The sequence below is a fragment of the Camellia sinensis genome, chromosome 14 (assembly GCF_055761805.1).
Source record: "Camellia sinensis isolate YWXY chromosome 14, ASM5576180v1, whole genome shotgun sequence".
In the NCBI taxonomy this organism is placed as follows: Eukaryota; Viridiplantae; Streptophyta; class Magnoliopsida; order Ericales; family Theaceae; genus Camellia; species Camellia sinensis.
In genome coordinates this window covers 69,507,648-69,520,573 of record NC_138974.1, presented here as the reverse complement: position 1 = coordinate 69,520,573, position 12,926 = coordinate 69,507,648, and the positions used below count along the sequence as shown (strand labels likewise).

At 30.3% G+C, this 12,926-nt stretch overlaps 1 protein-coding gene across 1 annotated transcript; it reads left to right on the top strand.

Annotated features, from left to right (window-relative positions):
• Positions 1 to 293: 293 nt before the first annotated feature.
• LOC114277578 (heat shock cognate 70 kDa protein 2-like) lies at positions 294 to 10,208 on the top strand. The gene is made up of 2 exons (XM_028219477.2): positions 294 to 680; positions 7,880 to 10,208. The coding sequence occupies exons 1-2, from the start codon at positions 464 to 466 to the stop codon at positions 9,922 to 9,924; spliced, it is 2,262 nt and encodes a 753-aa protein (XP_028075278.2). The 5' UTR covers positions 294 to 463; the 3' UTR covers positions 9,925 to 10,208.
• Positions 10,209 to 12,926: the final 2,718 nt, after the last annotated feature.

Genomic DNA, 12,926 nt, shown 5'->3' with positions numbered 1-12,926 from the left:
CTCCACTACTAATAAGATTCTAATCTAGTGGTTGAAAATAATTTTCATGTATGGTTGGAACCAGTGAGAGGCACGGCACCAATTTAACAACAATAAAATCATGGAATGTATCTCTTATCGACATCATTCAAAAATTTTAATTTTAATATTTTTAATTTAGAGTTAAAAATTTTGATTTGACATAAGTTTTTTAATTTTTTTTTGAGTTTTGTAAAAAAAAATAATTATAATTTAAATATAATATTTTATTTTATTAATTTTTTAACTAAAGCAACCTTTTAGCCTCAAAATTTAACTAAAACACCAAGATTCGAACAGTCTAGAATTTGAGCTTTTCCTCCATAAAAGTGCTTTATTTTCCACGCGGTCTTCACAGCTTTCCAAGTCTCTAGCTCCCTGACTTCCTTTTCTTCGTCAATTTTTGTAGTTTTCTTACAGTGATTTTTCTGTTTGGTTCGCGGGAATGCTGCTGGGAAAAGGTGAAGGACCGGCGATCGGAATCGATCTCGGAACCACTTACTCATGTGTGGGGGTTTGGCAACATGATCATGTTGAAATCATAGCAAATGATCAAGGAAACAGGACGACGCCGTCTTATGTTGCTTTCACTGATACAGAGCGTTTGATCGGCGATGCTGCCAAGAATCAGGTTGCCATGAACCCTACCAACACTGTTTTTGGTAAGTTCTAAGCTCTTCAATTTCTTGCTTAAAATTGACTTCTTTTTTTACATGAATATTTGTACTATATGCTCACAGATTTACTAGTTGATGAACCATTCCGTATATATTTGACATCTAGATGCATATACTGTGGGACCCATGCAGTATTGCTTATGGAAAATGTTTGGTGGTCATAAATTTTGTGGCTTAAATGGTCCGAAAATGTCAAAACGACGTCGTTTTGGCATTTTCGGAGTTGTTTTATATCCAAAACGACGTCATTTTGGTATTTTCAGACCATTTGAATCACAGAATTTGTGGCCACCAATCATTACCCATTGTTATATCAATAATAGTTCGTAGCTTGAAGAAGCTGGTCCGAATGCGGCTCGAATATCAAAAATGACGTTGTTTTGGGTTTTTTTTTCTTCTCCATTTTCTTGCTTTTGAATACAAACAGAGGGAAGAGAAGAGGCGAGAGAGAGAGAGAGAGAGAGAAGAGAGAAGAAAAGAGGAAGAGAGAAGAGGCGAGAGAGAAGAAGGGGAAAAGATGGAGATAGCAGAGGAGGAAGAGAAGGAAGATCACGGGATGGAGGCCTCCATTTTCATTGATTTGTTCTTTTCTTTGATTTATTTGTTTTGGTTTGTGACTGTTTGTCAGCCTCACCTCTTCTCTTCCTCCTCCTCCTCCATATCCCTTTCTCTGCATTCAAATCTTTTCACTGTAGCTTTGTTTTCTAATCTATATTCAAACATAGGGTTCAACTTCCAGAGCTTCCTTTTTTTTTAAATTTGTTTTGCCCCAACTTCTTAAAATAAACAAAACCCAAAAACAATTTTTAAAAATCTTACTTTCATTTTTTATAATTTTCTTGTTTTCTCTTGCTTATGTTTCAGATTCTACATTTTTTTTTTACAATTTTTTTTTTTTTTTTTGTAGTAATTGTTGGTTGTTGTTGATGATGATGTGTGTTGTTGTTGATGATCTCTAGTGGATCTGGATTTGAAGTTGAAGGGAAAAGAAAAGAAAAAAAAATTGTTGATGATGATGATGATGTGTTGATGATGATGCCAAGCTCCCTCTTCTTTTCTCTCTTTCTTGTCTCTTCTTCTTCTTCATCTTCAGAAAAATGAGGGAAACAAAAAAAAAAAAAAATTCAAAAACAATATCATTTTAGACTCGGGCCATTCGAGCCGTATTATTTTCAAGCTACCAATCCAAACTGTGCTTATATTTGTCAACAATGATTCATCCCCCCTTTTTTCCCCACCCCCTTTGACCCCCTCTCTCTCTCTCATTGGTTACATTTTCTTTTTCTTTTTCTTTTTTTTCCTGCTCCTCCAATCACCACCCGCCACGTGGCAAAGGGGTGAGGGGGTGACCCCAAAAGGGGGTCCCAAGCATTATTCTATATTTGTGTTGCTTAAATTGACTTTTTATTTTTTATGTTTTTAAAAGTGGGATGACACAATTGCCACGTTATTGGAATAACTCTAGAACTCTTGCTCTAGAGTTTTGAAGCATTTTTCTTTGAAAAATTATTAATTTTTTTAGTGATTTTTTAATTTTTTTTTATTAAAATATGTGATAAAAAAGTCAAATATGTTTAGGAAGAACATTTTGGTATTATACAGGAAAAAAAACATACAAAAAGTAGAGTGAGAAGAAATAAAAATTTCACATTTTTGTAAAAATTTAAAACTTCTTCAATTTTTTTTGGCCTTCTTATTGTTTTTTTTTTTTTTTTGGACTAAAATAGTCTTATTCAAACAGACTCTTAATTTTTTTAACAGGTGACAAACATATTAATAATTTTTTAATTTTATTTTTTAAATGAATAATTGACTTTTTTGTCATTATTCTAAACGTCTATTTAATTTGTGAGATTCACAATTGAAATTTCTCTAAACTTAATTTTGAGTCTCACTAATTAACTGAGTGTTTAGAATAATAATATAAAAAAAAAAATAAGTGTAAATTACACTCACATTCCTTGAGATTTTTATTTAATATAAATCTCTCTTCATATTTAAAAAATTACATTCCTCTCTTTGAGATTTGTAATCTTATTACAAATTGTCTTTTGGATTACTAATGTCATGCCATAAATTTTTTTAAATGATCATCTTATCTTTTTTTTTACCATTTTTTCTTCTTATCATCATGATTGTATTCTGTGACTTTTTATTATTAAATTCTACCTGAACATTTTCTTATTAAGTGATGATATACAAATATAAATTTTATATAAAATTTTCAAACATAATGATATAGATTGATGGTGACTTTTTACTTTAAAACAAAACACCCATAAGCATGGTTTATATTTACGATAATATCACTATCTCAACATTTTTGTAATATTTTTTAAATAAATTTTTATATATGAGTATAATTTTTCATTTTTATTTTCACTATTATATCTAGAGTAGATCAATTTAATCTAGCTATATTTAAAAAGTATAAAATTCGTACAAAATTTTTTTAAAAAAAAATTCATTGAATACAACAAAATGAGATAATATATTGAGTTTTTATATTTTTATATATTTTTTTGTATTTGGTGAATTAAAAAAAATTATAAAATATTATACTTTTGAAATATATCTAGATTAGGTATATCTAAAAAAAAAATTGTTTAAAATATTTTTAAAAATTCAATAAAAATAAAAAAAAATGAAAAATAAAAGAATTTAATTTTTTGTGTGAGTTAAACCAAAGAAGATGATTGTTATTTTTTTTAAAATGACATAAACAAAATATATGTATTATTTTATTATTTTATATGTATAAAAATTAAGGGGGTAAATATGTCATTTTAATCTGACAGAAGATAAGTGTAATTTTTCAAATGTAAGGAAGAATCTATATTAAATAGAAACTTCAAGAAATGTCAGTGTAATTTATTCAAAAATAAAAATTAAAAAATTAAAAAGCTTTTAAGTTATTTGTCATTAATTAAAAACCTTAAAATGTCACATCAAGAATTGTGGTCTCAATTTTGAATCTCACAAATTAAGTCATGTTTAGGGGCAATGACTATTGTAATAAAATAAATTTAATTTTTTTTTTATCAATTTAAATCTTAATCATTTAATTTATTTTTTATGTAAATTATTCACTTATTTTTCCAAGTAAAATTAACAAAATAATAATATTTTAGTTATTAAATTCAATTGAAGTGCACATAAAATATTTAAAACACTTTTTTTTGGTTGAGTTTAATGACTAAATATTATTTTTTTATCAATTTTATTTAAAGAAAGTAGGAAAATGATTTAAATTGAAATAAATCAAAAGATTATGGTTTAATTAACAAAATAAAAATTTCCAAGTTTATTTTGTTGTAGGGACATTTATTCATAAATCTCTTTTCACTTATTTATATTTCACTTAGTTCAAGTTATTTTCTTATATTTCAATATATCTTACCAAAATACTCCTAATAATAATAGGATAAACCGCACATTAATGTTTACGTTAATAGGAAATATTTTACACTGTCAAATTTATTTAATATGAATGCTCACAACACCAAGTTATCAAGGTTCAAAAAATATCTATAAGGGTAAAATTATTCATAATAAGAGAATTAGGATTTGATGGATCAAATGTGTAAAATAATAAGACTTATTTGAAATATAAAAATATCTTATGAACTAATTGAATTATAAGCATTTGAAAAAGAATTTTTTAATAAATTTATCTTTGTTTATAAGGATCAAATCTTAAGTTTTTTTTTATTTATAATTTTTTCAAAAATTTTAAAAAATAATTAAATTATTTGTCATCAATTAATTTTTTTTAAATATAACATCAATTTTTTCATTGCAAAAAAAATATATTTTTTAACAATTTTTTAAACGCATTAACTTCTAAAAAAAAACTAAAAATGATTAAAAATGCCAACCCCAAACAAACCCTAAATAAATGAGACCCTCTCGAAAAGTTAAACTAAATTTGATAAAGTTTCTTTTCTTGTAAAGGAATCCTTAAAGTTGTTACCAACAACTTCTATAAAAAAAAAAAAAAACAATAATGATTCATCTCACTAAAAATATCACCACTAATAGCATTAATGCATTAAAAAAGTAAAAATAAAAAAATAAAATACAATTCTAAGACCAAAACATCACATCATTAATGGCGGGACTCACTGCCACCTAGCACTAATTAAGTGGCAGTGAGTCCCGCCATTAATGATGTGATGTTTTGGTCTTAGAGTTGTATTTTATTTTTTTATTTTTACTTTTTTAATGTATTAGTGCTATTAGTGGTGATGTTTTTAGTGGGGTCAATCATTATTTAAAAAAAACCCCGAAAAGCAATTTTCTTCCATAATGTTGATGCGTGTCATTGAGCAATTGGACAGTCGTAAATGATCTATTCACGGCGCTTTTCTGCAAATTATATATATGTTGGGAGAATAGTTAAAAAATAATTTTTTTAATTTTTTTTGAATTTTTTTGCTGTTTTATGTGAAAGATGATGTGACTTAAGGGTGGTTTGGAATGATATAAGTAAATGTATTTTTTGACTTTTTATGAAATATGAGTTGGATATGGATTAGGTTTAAAATGATGTGTTAGAGAGGTGATATGACTTAAATAGCATAGTGACTTTTTAATTTTTTGAATTTTTTAGATCATACCAAACAAGGCCTAAGATGGATTAAAAGTAAATTTTTGGCTTTTTTTAGTGTGTTGATAATCTTTCAAAATTTTCCCTTTTGCTTTTGCTCTTTTTTTATTTTTTTATTTTTTTGTGTGTGTGATTTTTATGAAAAACTTTTACAATTTTAAGGATTACGGTCTTAAAATTATCATAATTACAAAAAGAAAAAAAAAAGGATAAATTACACTTACATTTCTGAGGTTTGAATTTAATATATATCACCCCTGACGTTTGGAAAATTACATTAACCCCTTTGTCGTTGTAATTATTTAGACGGAATAAAGATATTGAACTCATACACTCTCTCTTTTTTTGCTTTGCTTTACTTTTTCTTTTTTTTTTCCCTTTTCTTTACTTTTTTTTTTTTAATGTAATTTCCTCTGTTTTTTTATTAAGAGTTGTTACTTTTTACATAAGCATAGAGTTTATGAAATGAGACTATTAATCACAGGGATAGAAATGTAATTTTCAAAATGTCAAGAGTAGGTAGTAATTAGATCAAACCTCAAAGAGTGTTGATGTAATTTACCCAAAAAAAAAAAAAAGAAAAAGAAAAAAAAAAGAAAAAAGAAAAGAAAAGGAGAGAAAAACGAATTAAAGAAAGTGTCATATGGGAAATTTGTTCAGTGATTTAATATTAAAAGCCACTCTATTCCAAATCGCATATTTGGGTTTTTTCAATTTGGTCTTCCTGCCACATCAACAATTGTTCTTAAATTTTGAATCTCACAAATTAAGTCACGTTTGGGATAAGGAGTATTGTAATAAAATAAATTTTAAAATTTTTATTTTGTAGATTTAAATTTTAATTATTTTAATTATTTTTAATGTAAATTATTCGTCTATTTTTATCAAGTAAAATTAACAAAATAATAGTATTTTAGCTATTAAACAGTACATAAAATATCTAAAACATTTTTTTTAGTTGAGTTTACTGCCTAAATATTATTTTTTTTATCAATTTTATTTAAACAAAGTAGGAAAATGATTTAAATTGATATAAATTAAACGATTAGGATTTAATTAACAAGATAAAAATTCCATAGTTTATTTTATTATAGAGACATTTATTTATAAATCTCTCTTCATTTACTTATATTTCATTTAGTTCAAATTATTTTCTTATATTTCAATGAGTGTTATGGGTGACATAATTATCAAAATACTCTTAATAATAATAGGACAAAACACGTATTAATGTTCTCATTGATAGTGAATATTTCACACTGTCAAATTTATTTAATGTGAATCTTTACATCACCAATTTGCTAAAGATTCAAAAAATATTTTTAAGGGTAAAATTATCTATAAAATACTTTAAATATGAGAATTAGGATTTGGTAGATCAAATGTTCAAAATAATAAAACTTATTAGAATAGAAGAATATCTTACGAGCTAATTGAAATATAAGTATTTGAAAGAGAACTTTCTAATAAATTTCTCTTTGTTTACAAGGGTCAAATTTTAAGGTTTTTTTTTTATTATTATTTATAATTTTTAAAAAAAATTTAAAAAATCATTAAATTGTTTGTCATCAATAAAAATATAACATCAATTTTTTTCATTCTAAAAAAAATATATTTTTTAACAATTTTTCAAACGCATTAATTTCTAAACAACCTAAAAATGATTAAAAATGCCAACCCCAAACAAACCCTAAATAAATGAGGGCCACTTGAAAAGATAAACCATGGTTAAATTTGATGAAGTTTCTTTTCATGTAAAGGAATTCTTAAAGTTGTTACCAACAAGTTCTATAAAAAATACCGAAAAGCAATTTTCTTCCATAATGTTGATGCTGGTAATTGAGCAATCGGACAACTGTAAATGATGAATAAGCTTTTCTGCAATTTATATATATAATCTTTCAAAATTTTCCCTTCTGTTTTTTGTTTGTTTGTTTGTTTTTTTTTTTTTTTTTTTTTTTTTGGTATTTTATGAACAACTTTTACAATTTTTAGGATTCCAGTCTTAAAGAAATTTGTCATAATTACAAAAAGGAAAAAAAGGCAAGAAAAACGAATTAAAGAAAGTGTCATATGGGAAATTTGTTCAGTGATTTAATATTAAAAGATTTTCTATTCCAAATTGCATATTTGGGCTTTCTCAATTTGGTCTTAATGTCTTGTAATTATGGTGGAATTTTACCATGGAGTCTGATCAATTTGAATTAGACCAGTTATTTTGAGTCAGAATTTTGTTTAAGGCCATGGTATTCATTTTGCCTTCATCTTTTCTATGTTGTTTAATATAATATCGATTTTTGAATTCATTTAGTTCTAAAACTTTACAGGATTCGCAAACATGATATCAAACATGATTCCTATTAAAAGTCTAGATTAGCCGTATAGCTTCATATATAATTTCTTTATATCCATTTTTGAAATCGTTGAACAAAGTTTTCAGCATTGTTATGCCCTCTAAAATTTTAAAAACGTTGCTCATCACTGATCACATGTTTTTGTGTGTATGGTCACATGTCAGAAGCATTCCCTTTGTTCTTCAAATCCTAATTGGGGTTTTAACTTTGTGGTTTTTTAGATACAAAGCGTTTGATTGGAAGGAGATACAGTGATGCCTCAGTTCAGAGTGACATCGAGTTGTGGCCTTTTAAGGTCGTAGCTGGTCCTGGTGACAAGCCAATGATTGTCGTCACATACAAGGGCGAAGAGAAGCAGTTTGCTACTGAAGAAATCTCTTCCATGGTCCTCATAAAGATGAAAGAGATTGCAGAGGCTTACCTTGGCACCACAATAAAAAATGCTGTTGTTACTGTTCCTGCCTACTTCAATGACTCTCAAAGACGAGCAACAAAAGACGCCGGTGTCATTTCCGGTCTTAATGTTATGCGCATCATTAATGAACCAACTGCAGCGGCTGTTGCTTATGGACTTGACAAGAAAGCCAAAATCATTGATGAGGAGAACGTGCTCATTTTCGATCTTGGCGGTGGGACGTTTGATGTTTCTCTCCTAACCATTCAAGAAGGTATTTTTGAGGTCAAAGCTACAGCTGGTGACACACATTTGGGGGGTGAGGACTTCGATAATAGAATGGTGAAGCACTTTGTTCAGCACTTCAAGAGAAAGCACAAGAAAGATATTAGTGGGAACCCAAGAGCAATGAGGAGGTTGAGGACTGCTTGTGAGAGAGCTAAGAGGACTCTTTCGTCAACTACGCAAACTACAATCGAGATTGATTCTTTATATGAGCGTATTGATTTTTACACAACAATTACTCGAGCTATGTTTGAGGAGATGAACGTGGATTTATTCAGGAAGTGTATGGAGCCAATGGAAAAGTGTTTGAGGGATGCGAAGATGAACAAGAGCAATGTCCATGACATTGTTCTTGTTGGTGGCTCTTCTAGGATCCCAAAGGTTCAGCAATTGTTGCAAGACTTTTTCAATGGAAAGGAGCTCTGTAAAAGCATTAACCCAGATGAGGCAATTGCTTATGGTGCTGCGGTTCAAGCTGCAATTTTAAGCAGTAAGGGCAACCAGAAGGTGCAGGATTTCTTGTTGCTCGATGTCACCCCTCTCTCCCTTGGTTTGGAGACAAATGGCGGGGTCATGACTATTTTGATTCCAAGAAACACAAGAATTCCAAGCAAGAAAGAGCGAGTGTTCTCTACATACTCTGATAACCAACCTAGTGTGTTAATTCGAGTCTATGAGGGTGAGAGAACCAGGACCAGAGACAACAACCCGTTAGGCAAATTCACGCTCACTGGAATTCTTCCTGCTCCTAAGGGTGTCCCTCAAATCAATGTCCGTTTTGACATTGATACCGATGGTATTTTGAATGTCTCTATAGAGGACAAAACTACAAGGAATAAGAACAAAATCACCATCACCAATGACAAAGGTCGGCTATTGAATGAGGAGATTGAGAAGATGTTGCAAAAGGCTAAGAAGTACAAATCGGAAGATGAGGAGCACAAGAAGAAAGTGGAGGCGAAGAATGCGTTGGAGAATTACGTGTACAATATGAGGAACACGATCAAGGACAAAAAGATTAGCACAAAACTTAGTTCTGCTGACCAAAAAAAGATCGAAGATGCAATTGATCAGGCAATTCACTGGCTGGATGCAAACCAGCTCGCTGAGGTGGATGAATTTGAGTACAATGTAAAGGAGTTGGAGTGCATTTGTAATCCAATAATCGCCAAGATGTACCAGGGTGCTGCTGGTGGTGACATGGGTGGAGTCGTGGATGAGAATGTTTTTTTCTCTCTTGATATTAAGTCTTCTGAGAATGACAAAAGAGCCTATCCCGTCAAACCCTTCACTAAGAAAACTGTGTCTCAGAGTCGTGCTCATGTGCGGGGTGAGGGTTCTTCTCATAAAGGTAATGAACAAGCCAAGGAGAAAGCTGAGTTTGATGCAGCTGCTAGTGGTGTAGGGGAGCCTGCCCATCCTCATTCTATTCGTGGTCAGATCCTTCAGCTTGAACGTGGCATGAATCAGCGCTTTGATCATCTTGATGCTCTTCTGGAGCAATTTGATAGGCGTCTTACCTCTTTGGAGTCTAGTATTGGCCACATTGCCTCTTCTGTTGATCAGGTGGCCTATCGGGTCTCTTAGCTCCTATCTTATTACCAGATGCAGCAACCTTTACCGCTGCCATATCAGTGATTCTTCTTTATCTTTGGTTGTTGGTTTCTCATGGTTCTCGTATTTCTATGCTAGATGTCTTTGGACTTGTTTTATCTATTATGGTTGTAGGTTTTGGGATTGTCGTGCATGGTTTTATTTGTTTTTGGGATTAGTACTTGCTGTATTCTGAACATGTTCTTGGTTATTCTCTCTGTCTCTTTTGGACAAAAACGGGGAGAGATGTTAGCATATGCTTAGTGTTTTTTGGATTATTTTACTTTGCTAATCATTTATTCTAGGGCAAATTACAAACACCCCCTCGAGGTTTGGTGAAAATGCAGATTCCTCCTGAAGTTTGAGAAATTACATCCCGTCCCCTGAGGTTTATATTTCCACAACAAATTGCCCCTTGATGTTTTTATTTTCATACAGATTCTCCCTAATTTGTTATGCAAATTTGACCTTCAAGGGACAATTTGTAATTTCTCAAACCTCAAGGAGAAATCTATATTTTCACCAAATCTCGAGGGGGGTGTTTGTAATTTGCCCTTTATTCTATTGCTATCCATCTATATACTGTGTGTTGCTCACTGTGTTTTTGCAAGTTGGATTTTCACTGTTGTATAGAGTGGTTAGGTTGTGTCATGTGTAGAATGTGTGTTTGTTAGGGTTTCTAATGTTAGAATTGTTTTGTTCAGGAATTGCCAAATGGGAGATTGTTAGGTTCCTTGATTTGGCAATTTTGCGAGCAAAAATATGTGAGTTGTAATGTTGATTGGTTTGGTTTGCTTTCAAATTCAGCAAGTTTAACCAGTCAATATTCATGGACTGCTTGAGCGATGGAGTTTGCGCTCAAACGTTGAAATGAGCCATCCAGTACCTCAGTTTGATTTTTAAGATACTAAGAGGTTGCATTTACCGCTCAAGTGTATATTCTGGCTTGAAGATTGCTAGTATTACCTTTAGACACGACCTGCGCTTGAGCGATCCCCGCTACTCTAGTCTCTTTAAACCTAGGGGTGCACATCGATCGGGCAAGGTTGAGTTTGAATCGAGCTTGTACTTCTTAGGCCTAATTTGGGAACTCGGTTAAAAGCCAATTTGGCTTTTAAAATATTTTGAGTCATATCATCTCTTTACTTTTTTATATGTTTTTTCAAAACAAACTAAAAAAAATCAAAGTTAGCTTTTAATGAACTTTTCAAAACAAGCCTTAGTAACGGACTTTGTGTCTACCCAAACCCAGCTTGACCCAAACATCAGGCCTATTATATCCAAGTCTAATTTAGCTTATTTGTCTTGAGTTTTCTAAATTCACTTTTCAGAAAATTGAAATTTTTTATTTTTCATGTTTTTTTGTTTTCACTGAATTTTTTTAATATTCTAAGTAATTTTTTTTTGTTTAAAATTTTTAGATACACTTAATATAAATATACTTAAAAATGTATAATATTTGTAAAAAAATCTTTAAAAAATTCACTATATACCAAAAATATATTAAAAAAATACAAAAATTCAATATATATTTCGTATTCTTGTGTGTTTATTGATTTTTTAAAATATTTTTTATAAATATTTTAATTTTTAGATATATCTAAATAAGGTACATATAAAACAAATAAAAAAATTGCTTAAAATATCAAAAATATTCACTAAAAAAAACAAAAAATTAAAAAAAAAAAACTCAATTTTCAAAAAATTGAATCCAGAATATTGACACTAAACACAGTAATACATTTCTCAAACCATCCCATTGAAAAATGATACAGACCACTAATTAGTGGTTGCACTAGGGATGTGGCAGTGGGTCCCACCCACTGCCACATGTGTTTTGTGTCTTAGTTTTTTTTTTTTTTTTTTTTAACTTGCCACATCATCAGTGGTGGTGTTAGTGGTAGGAATTTAGTGATATGTAGCATTGTTGCATCCCATTAGGCCTACATACATATGAGTTGTTTTGAAAATAATTCAAACAAATCAAGGTAGAGGCCTTGGATTACATGTCTCTTATAATGAAAATAACTCAAGTACTCAACATGCAGTGGGGGTGCCAAAGTAGTGGCAGACTTGTGAAGTGGGTTGATTTTTTGACTTTTTAACTTTTTGCCTATTTTAGCATAGGGCTAAAAAGTCTCGTTTGAGATAGGCTTTTTAGTTTTTTTGACTTTTATGAGAGAAAGAATATAATGATTATGAGTTGGATGTAATGTTTTGTTCTATTGGGTTAAAAAGCCTATTTCATTTTTTGTGATTATTTTAGCCAAAAAAGCCCCAAACCTAACTTCCCAAACGAGCTCTGAATTTCATCACCCATGCAATGATAACTAGAAAGAACTCAAATTCCTTCACCCTTTACACAATAGATGTCCCAGCATAAACTCCTAATATTATTTAAAACAAAATATAATGGCTTCTAACATATTTTGTAAAACAAAAAAATAAATAAAGTTGAGTCTCTACCAGGCCAAATTCAAGCAATAAAGTATTGATTTTGAATTGCAAATCTTATTCAGATTTGCTGTCATATACTTGCAAAAAGGTTCTGAACGAGCTAGGATTATTCACTGCCCGCTGATTTTGAAGGCCAGGGGGTTCATGTGTTTCAGCTTCTCATCATGTTTGAACAAATGTGTACCTCTTGCTACTCACAAAGGAGTTGCAAGGTTCTAGTCCCAATTCAGAGAAAGTGTCTTTGCTCAAGCTACAATTGCTAAAGCATTCAACTTTGCAGACTCTGCAATATCCATCCAGATAAAATCTATTTTTCTTTTATTCTTTTTATATAATAAAAAAAGCACCGGATCATAACTCTAGATGCCGAGTGTGAGTTTGTGGGTTTTAAGTCTTAGGATAACCATTTGTGCATATTATGCCAAATATTAAGATTTATATCAAATTCAAATCTACACCTCCCAAGACCCTCATATAATGGGAGCCAGTAAGTAGGGATGAACTTTCTAATAAAACAATGCAGGACATAAAATTCAACC